The 14,468-nt window shown below is 36.7% G+C and overlaps 2 protein-coding genes across 4 annotated transcripts; one reads left to right on the top strand and one right to left on the bottom strand.

Annotated features, from left to right (window-relative positions):
* Positions 1 to 8: 8 nt before the first annotated feature.
* LOC114714083 (glycine-rich domain-containing protein 1-like) lies at positions 9 to 4,947 on the bottom strand. Its single transcript, XM_028898775.1, is given in 8 exon segments — positions 9 to 703; positions 1,354 to 1,889; positions 2,368 to 2,660; positions 2,663 to 2,819; positions 3,312 to 3,557; positions 3,658 to 3,775; positions 4,411 to 4,574; positions 4,603 to 4,947. Coding segments are annotated over 7 exon segments (1,860 nt in total). The 5' UTR covers positions 4,603 to 4,947; the 3' UTR covers positions 9 to 357.
* A 2,243-nt stretch (positions 4,948 to 7,190) lies between these two features.
* Positions 7,191 to 13,265, top strand: LOC114714108 (nodulation receptor kinase-like). Of its 3 annotated transcripts, none has more exons than XM_028898802.1 (16): positions 7,191 to 7,288; positions 7,460 to 7,559; positions 7,713 to 8,238; positions 8,446 to 8,915; positions 9,005 to 9,155; positions 9,272 to 9,343; positions 9,439 to 9,507; positions 10,174 to 10,245; positions 10,353 to 10,421; positions 10,553 to 10,728; positions 11,251 to 11,477; positions 11,647 to 11,773; positions 11,847 to 11,915; positions 12,150 to 12,339; positions 12,528 to 12,660; positions 12,762 to 13,265. In XM_028898802.1, the coding sequence occupies exons 2-16, from the start codon at positions 7,469 to 7,471 to the stop codon at positions 13,095 to 13,097; spliced, it is 2,778 nt and encodes a 925-aa protein (XP_028754635.1). In that variant the 5' UTR covers positions 7,191 to 7,288; positions 7,460 to 7,468; the 3' UTR covers positions 13,098 to 13,265. The 3 variants fall into 3 exon arrangements, with proteins under 3 accessions (XP_028754635.1, XP_028754634.1, XP_028754633.1); XM_028898801.1 differs by having other exon boundaries at positions 7,365 to 7,559; XM_028898800.1 differs by having other exon boundaries at positions 7,191 to 7,559.
* Positions 13,266 to 14,468: the final 1,203 nt, after the last annotated feature.

Raw genomic sequence — 14,468 nt, 5'->3', positions numbered from 1 at the left:
TGTGTCAACAAAAAGTTATTTCTTTGTTAAGCTCCTTGCTAAACGTCAAATACATCACCGCTCATTCTGTGAATGGTAATTGAACTATCTTAAACTTCTCAGGCCTCAATGCTTAACAGACAATGCCAGTTCAGCAGTGTCGCTGGTCTATACCCATTCCTCACCATCTGGCACATTTACCAACACAAAGTGATTGGTGTACCAACACCTTTTTCTTTTTAGCCAGTCAGTACCTCAAGACTTACAATCCAGACAAAAGTAAATCAATATTTCATGTCAGTTATGAAATGGTAGCAGAAAACTGCGTATGGCCCTGCACCAAACTTCCCCTGCTTATGGAAGGTCCTAGGTTGGATCCTACTTGCTTTCAAGCTGTTCAACTTGCCCCTTTGTACCCGAAAAAACAAAAGCAGAAGAGCTAGCTGTAAAACAGGTGTGCTGTAATAAAGATCCCAGGGAGCTCCTGGCATGGCAAACAATCATTAAAATGGAATTATTAAGCATACTTACCATTCTCGTGCCAGTAACTACAAAGAGATGACCATCATCTCTGAATTTGTTTGGAAGGTGAAACAACCAAAAATTGTCCATCACTGACCACCCATTTCCCACAAACTCTGCAAGAGTTCGTGTTTCACCAGACATCATAAGGCCAATAACCTCTTTTCCGGGGATCCAAGTATCCCTGGCCTTCTTCAAATCTCTGAAATGCAATTAGAGAGAGGAAAGAGCTTGAATTTATAATAACGACAGTAAATCTTGCACAAAATATAGAACACAGACTAAGGACTCGCAATGTTCACATGACATACAGGGCAGCTTGAATTTAGGCTGTTCCTTGAGTAAACAAATCTCATATCTCACTTGGAACAGCTTTGATTAATCAGAAGATTCAGTTCATTAAGTTGGACTAAAATATCAGATCACTATTTTTTTTCTTTTTATTGTAAGTTTCCTATCTACAAGAGGATTGTCTTATTTTGGCAACACAACCATAGTTCATAAATGTGATTGAACCCTGAAAACCCCCCCCCCCCCAAAAAAAAAGAAATAATAAATGTATGACTTATGTCAGTAAGAGTGCGAGGCACTGACATCTATGTCCAAAGAAAAACAGCTACAGTAGCAAACAATAATGGCTCTTGGTTACACATATTGAAGTCTTTCAAAAGAATAGCTTCATGGATATCTGGGAATTCAAGGACAGAAAATGCTTTGATGGACTTGGGAGGTTATTCAAAACATGCTGATATTTCCAGGACAAAAACAAACCGCAAAATAAGTTACATCTGATGTGCAGAATTGGCAGGAATTTACAAAACTAGTATCTACCACAAGGGACATAGAATGTACCTCATTTGAAGGCTGATGACTCTGGTTCCAGTTTCATCTGTCACATGAGTCCAGCACTTGGAATGCTGAGGCTTAACAGGAAAGTTGAAGAAGCAGGAAGTTTCAGAAAATGGATGAGATTGAATCATTTCAAGCGTATATGGAGCAGGAGCTGGGGGAGTAAGTGAGATGGCTACACGCAACAAGATTGGCTCTGAGCTCATGGTACCAGAATTGGGCACCAATGCCAACCATCTTTCAGTGGATAGTTTTGAAACTGGATCAAGGTAGTCCTGCATAGACAAAGAAGCAAAGCCCAGTGTCTTTGATGATCTTCTACACAAAGTGGAAGAAGAATGTGACATGAGCTCAAAATGCAGCTCTCCTGTAGGTTCACACTGGAAAGATGCAACCATTTTCTCTCCAGCCTCTGACGAAATACTCAGTTTTCTTTTAGCATCAAAAAATATATCCGGCAGTGATTTGGAAAATACAACAGTGAGACTTCCTTTGTGTCCCTCTGGTAAGTTCTTAACCCCAACAAACTCCAATAGAACCTGGGAAAGGATTCAGGAAGAAAATAATAATCCAGTATAATAATTTAGTTCAGAGTGCAAAGGCAACTATAAATTGAGAAAGAGTAAGATTTTACGAGACACTAGAGAGAGTGGTACTATTATTCTCGAAATTTAAAACAAAAGTAACTATGTATTACTCACAAGTAATTATTAATTAAATTCTGAATCAAATTTTCCATAACATTCAAAGCATCTATGGCTATATCTCGGTGGTGATAAAATATTTTCCATGCTGCCTAACTGTTTGAAGGTCACTCTGAAAAGTTGAATGGCCCTAGAGCAGATTTAACGGCAGCATATTTGTACCATTTTCTCGTGATATGCAGCAGTGACCTATGTAGTTATATGTCTCAAGCATGTGGCGTGGACTCTTATATGCACGTCTATAGAACTTATTATTCAAAGGTGGAGCTCATAAAACGTGACATATAGTATAGAAGAGGAGATCAGGAAGTACCTCCACAACTTTCCTTTCTTGAAGTTGAATTTCTAGTGGATGGTCAGTGGAAGAAAGAACCTTCTCAAACATCATGTTAGACGAAGGGTTACTTGTGACCGGAGATGGTGCGTTACCCCTATACATTGCTCCAGCTTTCCAATATCTTGTACCAAACGTCTCTTCCCACTTTTGGGTGGTTCCAGAAAAACCAACATCTAGCTTCTTTCCTTTTGTTCTATCAGGGTCCATGTCATCATGTTCTAATACCTTTCCAAGTGCTGCTTTGAGGTCTTTACAATAAGAAACTGGGCATACTGGTGAGAGTGCCATATTAGGTCAATGTCGTATGTAGGAACACAGAACTGTTTTATGCCATTCTCTCTGTTTCTCTTAATTAGATGCAGAAAGCCTTTATATCGGGCTACAGCTTCCTTGATAAAGACATCACAGCTCATGTGGGGTCTTGATACCTTTCACATAAAGGAACAAAGTTATAAGTTCCACTGGAAAGAAAAGGAGCCATGCAACACCCCCCCCCCCAAAAAAAAAGCCCAAAAAGATAAAAGCAAAAAAGACAACTCTCAAAGGAAAATCAGCCATCAACCGCCATGTATTATTGCTAAAGAAGCCTTTGGACCCGTCATAAAACCAACTTCCTCACATACAAAACATGAAAGTTTCAGAACTTAATGATTCTTTTCCAACAGAAGTTTCTTTTGAAAATCACAAAAAGCTATTTGATTCAGTAGTTAACCCTCATTTAGATGAAAATGAAGGAGTCAGATTGAGTATAAACATAGGTGTCTAGATTTTAACAAAGGAGGCAGAGTTTATTTAAAATTTTTGAGAGGTGGCCCAGTACACCATGATGCCCAAATTTCTTTTAACTATTTCAATCCTTGAGCACGGATAACACAAATGTCATCGGACGTGACATGTGAAACAGGAAAAGCATCCATTACCTGGTAGAAGAATGGACTCTGCCTCTTAGCAGCAGAAACCAGATCATATTTGGTGCATTTCACAAGTCTTACAGTAATATCCTCTGATGAAATATTCACTAAATCAGCATGATAGGGCTCATCAGGATACATTTTATTCCAAATTTCTTCAGTTCGCTTCCCACAAATTCCTTGAACAGTTGAGACAACATCAGAGTTGTCAAGGATCTGTCCATAAAGTTCCTCGCAGTCTGATTTGTACCTCACCTGTGGCATAGAACCATGCCCTTGCTTAGAAACTCAACTCATTAAAAGAACAGCAATTGAAAAACAGGGAACAGAAATGTTTTGTGGTAATGAAGCACACCGGATTAAGTCTGTGACAATGCCAAACCCATTCACAATCAAGAGGAACAACCAAAGGCCCTTCAAGAATCCGAGACTCTGAATGTTTGGCAAGCAATGGAAGCCAACAAGCATTATACCTAACCAAGCATTGCCACTGTAAATTAGGGGGAAAAAATCAAACTTCTAACACACACAAGGGTAACCTACTTAACAACAATTATATGGCAAATCTCTCATAGGAAGAAGTGCAAAAGTAGAGAAATTCATTACTAGGAAGGGCAAACTGAGAACAAAATGCATCGTTACAGACACCAAGTTACAGACCTGTTTGATTTAAATACTTCGGCGTAGAGAATTATTTCTGTGTTATGTTGGAAACCTTACAATTCAAAATAGAGTGACTCATTCGTACTGGAATTAAGCAGTGTTTACTATGGGTGAAAATAACTTATAGAACTAGATTGTGGGTCTCATGCATGGACTATTCATGATATATAAATAATGCGACTTTTATAGATTTTACATTATATGTAGATATATAGATTAGATGCATAAGATAGAGGTCCCTCATAAAAGAACCAATAACCAGAAACCACAAGCAGAAAGTAAATAATTCAGAAACCGAGGGCAGCTCTTTCTCAATCTTCCAAACACTGAACTCAGACAGAAAAGATGTTCACAGTCTATGTTTAGATTCATGGAAGTGGAAATTCAAGCAACTGAGTTCTGTAAGCCAGTACTGAAAACAATAGACAATTCCTGGAGTGCTCACCGGTAGATAGCTCTTTCTAGAGCAGGACCTTCGTAGAGTTGACGATTCCTATCAACAGCTGCCAGGAACTGAAGCTGCTGTTTTGCCACGGCCACAAGGTCCACGCCTACTGCAATTTTTTGCGCCTCGATCCATTCAAACTCTTGACGTGATTCGACTTCCATCTCTCAATTTAACCTGAAAAACAGCCATCTCTCAGCAACTTGGCGAAGAAAAGTATCAGTCCCTCGCAATTATATACTTTCTTTCTTATTCAGTAAGAATTTAAAGTTACAAACTCATCAGCATCAGCAATAAATGTAAAAGAGAAATCTTGTTGGCACCCATAAAGTCATAAAGTCGAACCACAGAAGAACGTCGATTACATAATGGTCAACAAGATATTAGACGCGAAGGGATCGGCGGGTTAGTCAACGAGAGGAATGAAAGAAAATTTAAGGACATAAAAGACCGAAAAAGAAAAACAAACATCTCCATCCTCCAGTCTGGTCTACAAGAAGTCTATCACATGAACGATTCCATAAACTAGAAGAGGGTGCGGGGAATGGGGATTACCGAATTGCAGGGAGTAGGGATGAGGAAGAAGCTGTATTCGATCAGATATATACAGGCAGGAACGGTACATAGGGAATTGAACCAACAATGCACGTCATACCGTGAAAGGTACAATGTACAAATTGTGGGAACTCAAATGTAGTACGAAAACACGCAGTGTACTTTGAAAGCTGAGCCGATGAATCGTCATGCAATTCAAACGAAACTTACTCACCCGCGCGTGTTGATGAATCGTCACGCAATATAACTAAATAAGTGAAACTGATTCACGCTGGCGTCGGTATCTTTTGTGGATTTTCCGGAATTTTGATATCATTGAAGTCCCTCACGCTTCGGAGTTTCCTATTTTACCTTCGATAATGAAGCCAAAATAAATAGGTTACGTTGGTATTTTATATTCGTTCCGTTTTTATTATAAGAGACAAATTCTGATAAATAGTTAAAATTAGTTAAAAACAATTAATGTGTAAAAAGTATAATTTTTTTTTCTAAAAATGCCTTCATTAATAGAGAGAGCATGAGAACAATTAAATATAGAAGTAGAGAGACTATGAGTTAAATATGGATAAAATAGGAAATCAACACAAAAAAGTAGAGACAATTTTAAGTGTCTCTTATATATAGGAACATGCCATAAGCATCAATGTTCTTATAATAAAGAACAGTAATAGTTTGACTGTTTTTCTAATGATTGATAAGTCAAAATCTGCCAAAATATCTATTTATTATTATAAATAAACTTAATATGCTAGTATTTAAAGTATTTTATCCATATTTAAAATCTTAATATCATCATTGTTAATTGTTTTAGGATTAAAGAACTAAAAATATATTTTTTTAAAATTAAAGGATCAAACTAAAGCTTGATGTATAGTTAAAGATTAAAAGTATATTTTAGCTATTTTTATTCACCTTCTTATGTATATAGATTTAACTTATTTTATGTGACCAATAAATTACTGTAGAACAATTACTGCCCCAGCTTGACAAATAACCAGTTATTACTCAACTGGGAATCAAACGAGTGATCTCAATGCTAATGTCAATTATTAAATCAGCTACTTGCTATTAAATTAAAAATTATATACAATTGAGTCAGATGTTAGCATCTTTCACAATTGTAATTCAGTAGAGGACTGAATTCGTCTTTAGATTTTATAATTTGTTTGGATGTTTCTATAAGATTATGCATAAATTAGATTAAATAAAAAAGAAAGTGGGACGCTCATTGGATTAACCAGGGACCTCCTTCCTACTAAGATAATTAGAATTTCCTACGTTGGGATATTATACATTTGTCTTGCTATGCATGTAGTTTTGATATTATTACATGCATGCGCATGTAATAATCATGCAAAAAATTATCTATTTTTTCAAATACTATTTTTTTCATTACTAATCGATGCTATGCTAAAAGCTGTTAGTTTCGTCAACAGTGTTAATAAAAAAATTGCAAATGCTGACCAAAAAAAAATAAAAAATGTGAATGAAGACGATATTTATCATGTATGTATATGTGATGAGGCTGAAGAATATAGTCTTCAACATGTTCTTCCTCTTGAATCTTGGATCTTGTCATCACATATATATAGCTGTAATAGGTATAGTCCATGCTATGGTAAATATTAAAGTAAAAAAATTACAGGTCCACAAGTTCTGCAAAAGTCCTCCTGTACATGGAGGTTAATTTAATCTTACATGTAGTTTTCAGTCTATTCATGTGAACGATTCGGCACTAAACTCAGGATTTTGAGGGGTTGGCTGTTCTTTTGGGATTCCCTTGAGCCTCTTCTTAATTTTTTTTTTTACTTTGAAATTTCAAGCTTCTTTGAACTGAAAGCAAACAATGATTGAAAAAAAAAAATCAAAACTTCACTATCTTGTGGGGATTAAATTACAGAAATCACTATGTTTGTGAGAGAGCCTCCAGTATGAAACGCAGACTAGTTAGGGGCATGAAGGTAGAAGAAGACGAAGGTTTGGTCTTTGTTCTATTATTTTAAGCTATATATCAATAATTCAATATCATATACAAAATGAAGCAACCACTACACCAAACCAACATTAATAATAGTATAGCATCCAATGAAACTAATTAAACAAATAATTTTGACTTTAAAATAAAATTAAACAAATAATCTTAATTAATTCTCGATTTTTCTTCTAGCTCTAACTCATCCTCTATCTTGTTCCTGGCTCCTGCAGTTTCTACATTTGAGGTCAAATGCACATATTGCCGAGTCTCCTTCCTCTTGACCATCCATCCCACCATGGCTAGTTGAGAACAGCTTCAAAATCTTGCATTTGAAAACTATAGGAAGAGGTATAAAGTTGGCCAAGGTCCATCTTTTTCCATCTGAATTATTGAGATACAGAAGAATCCTGATAGAAAAGAACAGCTTGTGTGCGTGTGTGTGGACGGAAGTTGCTGGAAAATGAAAAGTTAGTTGGCATGGATTCAAGCTTGAACATAGGGGGATTACGCTTCTTTCAGACCATAACGATGGAGAAATTGGACATTTGGATATTCAGACTTGTTCTGGTATATTCCCTCTGCATTTTCGTATTCGTCAGATCATCTTCTGCAAATGAAGGTTAGTGACTTCGTGTAAATGATTTCTTGAATGGCTGTATTATGGTCTTATATGCATTAAATTTCCTCCACAAAGAATGCTAGCTAGATAAATACAAAGAATAGTTGCATGCTGTATCATCCTAGAGAATCCTAAATGCTGCTGAAATTGCAGGATTTGTAAGCATAGCTTGTTGTGCTGATTCAAGATACACAGACCCAGAGACCAACTTGAGTTACAAATCAGATTACACTTGGTTTCCAGATAAAACTAGCTGCATAAGCTTGACCAATCATAACGCAAACCAAACAGGCAACCAAAGAGCAAGAGTGTTTGATATTACAGATAAGGGAAAGAGATGTTACAGCTTGCCAACAATTCAGAACAAAGTCTATATGTTAAGGGGCTCATTTCCATCTGACAATTCACTTGAGGATTTTTCCTTTAATGTGTCAATTGCAGTAACATCATTAGGTTCAGTAAGACCATCCCAGGACTTGGAATTAGTTGAGGGAATTTTCAGAGCATCTAAGAGCTCCATAGACTTTTGCTTAGTGAAGGAGGAGCAGGAAGATGGGAATCCTTATATTTCTCAGATCGATTTAAGGCCTATACATGAAGAGTATCTGCAGGATTTACATTCTAGCGTTGTAAAACTGGTCAGTAGAAATAATCCAGGGGGCACTGTAAGTGACATCAGGTATGTAATCTGTTTCCCCCCTTTTTGTTGTAACTTTCGTGATGAGCAGGAAATATTTGCAGAGAAAAGATAGCTATAGGCGTCAGTTCAAGTCTTTAATAGAAAACCACCGCATTTATTTATGGCTTTGGAATCGTGTAAGAACTGTAAAAATTCAGAAGCAAAGAATAAGAGACTTATAGTATTGAGGAATCTTACTTATTTCAGGTACCCAACAGACCCAAATGACCGAATCTGGAAAGGAACTTCAAGCTCATCGGCATCTCCCATATCATCATTCAATGTCAGCATCTCTGGCCAAGTTGCCAATGTGACTCCTCCTCTTCAAGTTTTACGAACTGCTCTTACCCATTTTGAGAGATTGGAGTTCATTCACAATGTCTCAGAGACATGGAACCATGACTACCGCGTGTTCATCTACTTCCTTGAATTAAACAATACTGTTAGGTCAGGCCAAAGAGTGTTTGACATCTATCTCAATGGTGACATTAAAGAGAAGAATTTTGATATATTGGCTGGAGGCTCCAACTATAGAGACACAGTGCTGAATGTTTCATCAACTGGTGCGATCAATTTAACCTTGGCCAGAGAATCGAGTTCTGAATACGGACCACTTTGTAATGCATATGAAATTCTGGAAGTTCTTCCATGGATGAAAGAGACCAATCATAATAACTGTAAGTGTATATAAGTGTCAGGCACAAGTGTCATCTTCATCCTCACACTATCCACTTCTCTCTCACAAGCATCATTTTTCTTCCTTCAGTGAAAGAAATGCTGAAGGTGGCAGAAGAATTGCAGACGCAAAACCAAGGCAATAAAGTGCTAGAGAGTTGGAGTGGAGACCCATGCATGCCTTTTCCTTGGAATGGAGTAGAATGCGATCTTTTGAATGATTCAACTGTTATCAATAAGCTGTAAGTCCTCTCACTTTTCTTATACAAATGCAGCTAATTAATTAAAAGCAAAATATTTGGCTTCCCTGTGACTCGTTGGGAGGTGATTTATTCCATGTGTAAATATGCCTTTTCAGGGATCTTTCTTCAAGTAATCTCAGAGGACCAATTCCTTCAGGTGTCACTGCGTTGAACAACTTAGAAACACTGTAATACTGTCGGAGCTCCTTATGTTCACCACCTCCCCCCCCCCCTCCTGTGAACTCGGTTTCTGATGCATTGCTATAATTATTTGATTGTGTAGGAACCTGAGTCATAATAACTTCAATGGCAGTGTACCCCCATTTCCTCCTTCCTCTTCGCTGATATCACTGTAAATATATCGTCTCAATTTCAACTATGACTTCTTTGGATGATATAAGTTAAGCTTAAACAATACTGTTATCTCTGCCAATGTTAAACAATACTCTATGGTTCATCTGGATTATAGTTTAAAAGGTTGGCATCTGATCTCGAGATCTAATAAGTAACATTGAATTTCTTCGTGCCATCCGCTCCATGCTGTGTTGTCATAGCTGCAACAAAGTATCACCGAATTAAATTAGCTGAAATGAGTGCCACGACAATATACAGATGTAAGCACAAGGAAATGAAACACTCAAGTGATCCTTTTGTATTCACATGTTCTAATATTCATCCTTTGCATAGCACCCTATTGTATGCACATAAAGTTTCAAAGTCACAATCATAATCTTCCATGCTAATATGAATGTGCTTAGTCCTTGAGACATTTTATCAAAACTTTTCTTGTTTGACACTACTACTGGCACATACTTAACTAACATAGGAAATCCTCTCCTAAAAGCTAGTTATTGGAAGAACCACCTGACTTAAATATTCCATAAAAAAATCGCATACTATTATTGAATGTGAATGTGGGACTTGGGCATTTATACTGAATCTCCATCAATTCCCAATACTAGTAATAACAGTAGAGCTTAATCTTTACATGTTCTATTCAATTACATTTATTGATCAGAGATCTAAGCTACAATGATCTCACGGGATCGCTTCAGGGATCAATTGCCTCATTATCACATCTAAAATCCTTGTAAGTCTTCTTTTTCTTCGGAGGAATTCCACTACTCTAAGCTTTGATTGTTTCTGTATTTAACACATAATTTGTCCATAAATTGAGCTTGTATTTTATTTTTTCAGATATTTCGGCTGCAATCCTCACATGAGCAAGGAGGTCCCATCAAACTTCAACAGTTCACTCAATTCAGAGTATGAAATATCCACCGAAACAATGAAAGTCCCCCCCCAAAGGGGGGGGGGTGGTGCGCATAAAAACGACTGAAACTTTAAAGCTAGAAAATAATGAACAAAAATTTACTTGTTTTAAATTGATATTTCAGTTATGGAAGATGCAATCATAAAAGATCAAGGGCACCACTCATCATTGGAACTGTCACATGTGGGGCGGTCTTGGTTACTTTTGCTCTCGGATTTCTTTTTCTTTGCCGTTGTAAGAAAATATCAATTCCCTGGGGAGGATTTGATGAAAAGAAATACCCTAACCCAATGGCAACAAGTGAGTATATGTCTTCTATTCTCCATCACAATACCTGTTTCCTGGATCACTTTTTCTCTATTCTCCATCACTACCTACTCTTCATCACTTTTATCATAGGTACTTCTGTGAGGACATTGCACGCAAGTTTATGCATGATGACAAATATTGACCAAAATGAGAAAGGAAAATTAAAATATCCTGTGTGAATTTTTGTACAGATGGCTCATACTAATTTTGCATATCTACTGACAAGAACATCAGTGAGTTGAAGAACGTTTCTATCAGCATTTGTGTTTTGAAAAATGAAAGATTTGAGTGATTCTACCAGTTTTGTAATTCCTTTTCTTGGTGTTTTATTGGTGCTTTTCCTTTCTATCATCTGGCCAAAATAATAAATCATGCCCTTCTCATGGCCATGAACAACTCTCATTGTTTTTAAGGAATATGCTTATGTAATTGTTTGACAAGTCAGACTTGTTGGTCCAATCTTCACGCATACATTGAATTGTAAGTATATAACAGTTCTAAACAAAAATGCAGATATAATCTTCTCTTTGCCCAGTAAAGACGATTTCTTCATGAAGTCAGCATGTATTCAAAAGTTTACCCTGGATTATATAGAGGCAGCCACCGAGAAGTACAAAACATTAATAGGTGAAGGAGGGTTTGGCTGTGTTTACAGGGGCATTCTAGATGATGGTCAAGAAGTGGCAATGAAAGTCCGGTCCGCCACATCAACTCAGGGAACTAAGGAATTTGACAATGAGGTACAATAGATCTATTACAACTTGCTAGCTATCAAAATTCCCATGGTTATATAATGGTCATGCTAAAACTGGTATTTCCATTGCCTGGAAAGTGACAGAAAGATGAGAAGGCTATCAATAGTATTACAATAAGTCATGCCGTTTGACTAGTTTATTATGCATCCTGCAGCTAAATCTGCTTTCTGAGATACAACATGAAAACTTGGTGCCTCTTCTTGGTTACTGTAGTGAAAAGGATCAACAAATTCTGGTGTACCCTTTTATGTCCAATGGCTCTTTACAGGATAGACTTTATGGTAAATATCCTAAAAATCTTTTAGCTTAAATATTTTGATACCCATTGTTTTCTGAAAGTCAGCTTGACAACAGGAGAACCAGCAAAGAGAAAAGTATTAGACTGGCCAACCAGACTTTCAATTGCTCTGGGTGCAGCTCGAGGTAGCTAACAATTTGTTTTGAAAAAAAAAATAAATAAATAAATGGAGACAAATATACCTCATTTAGACACGTCTTAGCATAATGTCACCAATAAGATAAAGACATGAGCGTGAAATCCTAGTGCAGAGGAGGACAAAATCATATGTAAAGCTGAAATACATGAAACTAATTTACATAAACAAAGGACAAGAAAAGGCTAGAACTTTTACTACTTTTTCCCCAAAAATTGAGCAGGTTTGGCATATCTTCATACATTTCCGGGGCGTCCCATTATACATAGGGATGTAAAATCGAGCAATATACTTCTGGATCATAGCATGACAGCTAAAGTAGCAGATTTTGGTTTCTCAAAATATGCTCCTCAGGAAGGAGACATTGGTGCTTCTCTTGAACTAAGAGGAACAGCAGGATATCTGGATCCCGAGTAAATACATTTACTTTAATGATTTCATCTCAAAACTTTATTGCATTGCTTTCTTTTTCTACCTTGAACAAGTAGTTCATTAGTTCTTATTCTTAAAAGTCATGGTTTTTGCACAATTATGTGCCACAATGACTGCTCAGACTCTTGTATCAATTCCAAAATAAAAGCTCATACTTATGAATATGCAGATACTACACTACCCAGCAGTTATCTGCCAAAAGTGATGTCTTCAGCTTTGGTGTGGTTCTGCTTGAAATTGTGAGTGGTCGGGAACCTCTCAACATCCACAGGCCACGCAATGAGTGGAGCCTAGTAGAATGGGTATAATCCAAGTTCCATCTTTTTCAGAGAATGAGGCACTCATGATGCAGCTAGTATTAGTCAATAATCATATACTTATTGTATGTTAAATTTGCATGCAGACTAAACCATATATAAGAGCAGCAAAAATTGATGAAATTGTGGATCCTGGCATAAAAGGAGGATATCATGCAGAGGCACTGTGGAGAGTGGTGGAAGTAGCACACTCATGTGTTGAAACCTTGTCAAGATTCAGACCTGAGATGGATGATGTTGTGAGAGAGTTGGAGGATGCTCTAATTATAGAGAACAATGCATCAGAATACATGAGGTCTATAGAGAGCCTTGGAGGATCCAATCGCTACTCCTTTGTAATAGAGAAAAGGGTGGTTCCACCATCTACAGCAGATCAATCAACCATCGTAAACCAAAACATGTCATTCCCACAGCCCAGATAGCAAATGGGTGGAGGAGCTTTTTTGATTTCTTACTGATAATTGATGTGGTTTTGTCATCCTAATAAATGATAAGAGAAAATGATAACCTCTCCATACAACGACTGAAATTCTATGCACCTCACTAGAGCTACAATTTCTCCCATCAAGCTCCTTTTTGCAGGCTGAAAATAACACATTTGTGCCTCAACTCCTTTACGATGCCTAAATTGATAAAGTAAAGACCGGAGTTAGTTTTCTGAAATAGATAGTATCCCCAACAATAGCTTCATAAATTGTAACGATTTGGACCACACAAATTAAACAAGGCGCCGGGAGGTGTTTACTGATTAGATTGTCAATTACACAAATGGTAATGCGCCTTTACTACATGGCAAGATATTAATACCTTATGCAGATAATGAGTCATTACAAGGCTTGAAAACTAACTACTAATCATTTTCAACGCCAAGGATTAGTGCTTGTGGTCCAATACAAGGGCACATTACAACCTCTTGCAACAGACACTTCAGATGCATTAATTAAAGCAGCTATATGTATTGGCAAATAATCAACCATAAAACACAGCCATCCCCTGTTGCAGTAACTTCTCAACTATAAAGTCTCACATCATCTGAAACTACTACCTCTGGTTTTTAATATAAGAGCTAGTTTGATTTTTAATTTGGTCACAAATATAAGACCCCAATCCACTTTGTCTTTCATATTTATACATTTTTTCCAAGTAGTCCTTGTGGTAGTTGCACATGTTAAAGATTTTATCAAATTGTGATTCTAACTAATACACATGATTAGCAAGGGTATTTTAGGAAAGACAATGCCCATTTATTACAAGTAACTAACGTAATAAACTTCCTTAATCTACTTAAATTAGTCAACTAGCTCTTATAATAAAGACTGGAGGTAGTATAATTTTTCTAGTTCACAAGGAAAAGAAAAAAGAAATGTGAAATTTATTTCTCTGCGGTCGTGGATATCTAAAAAGTGTCTCTAAAATGAATGAGAATTTGCTGGAAGAAACGGCCTCTCTATGCTATATGTATGCCTTTTTTGAAACATTAACAAGCCATCACTCGCAATATAAGTTTCCAGTGTTGCCATATCTGCTAGCAGCCACTTCACCTGATTAGTCCTTTCTTCCATGACAGACTAAACTAAACAAATGATGGAACACGGATTTAAATGTATAAGGGGAAAAAAAAAACCAAATATATAGAGGTAGAGTTTGGACTCTAGAATGCTATATATTGACAATCGAACTTACCTTCATCACTTAAGTTAATCATGGTGGCAAATTTTAATATAACAGAATATTTCAATCATCCTTCCAGTAATTTAATTCTGTTACATGCCCTTCTTGATCATAATCATGTG

Source organism: Neltuma alba, unplaced genomic scaffold (assembly GCF_004799145.2).
Source record: "Neltuma alba isolate B1F8T4 unplaced genomic scaffold, ASM479914v2 tig00011485_pilon, whole genome shotgun sequence".
NCBI classification, from domain to species: Eukaryota; Viridiplantae; Streptophyta; class Magnoliopsida; order Fabales; family Fabaceae; genus Neltuma; species Neltuma alba.
The sequence above is the reverse complement of the archived record's forward strand: the minus strand, read 5'-3'. Positions and strand labels throughout refer to the sequence as shown.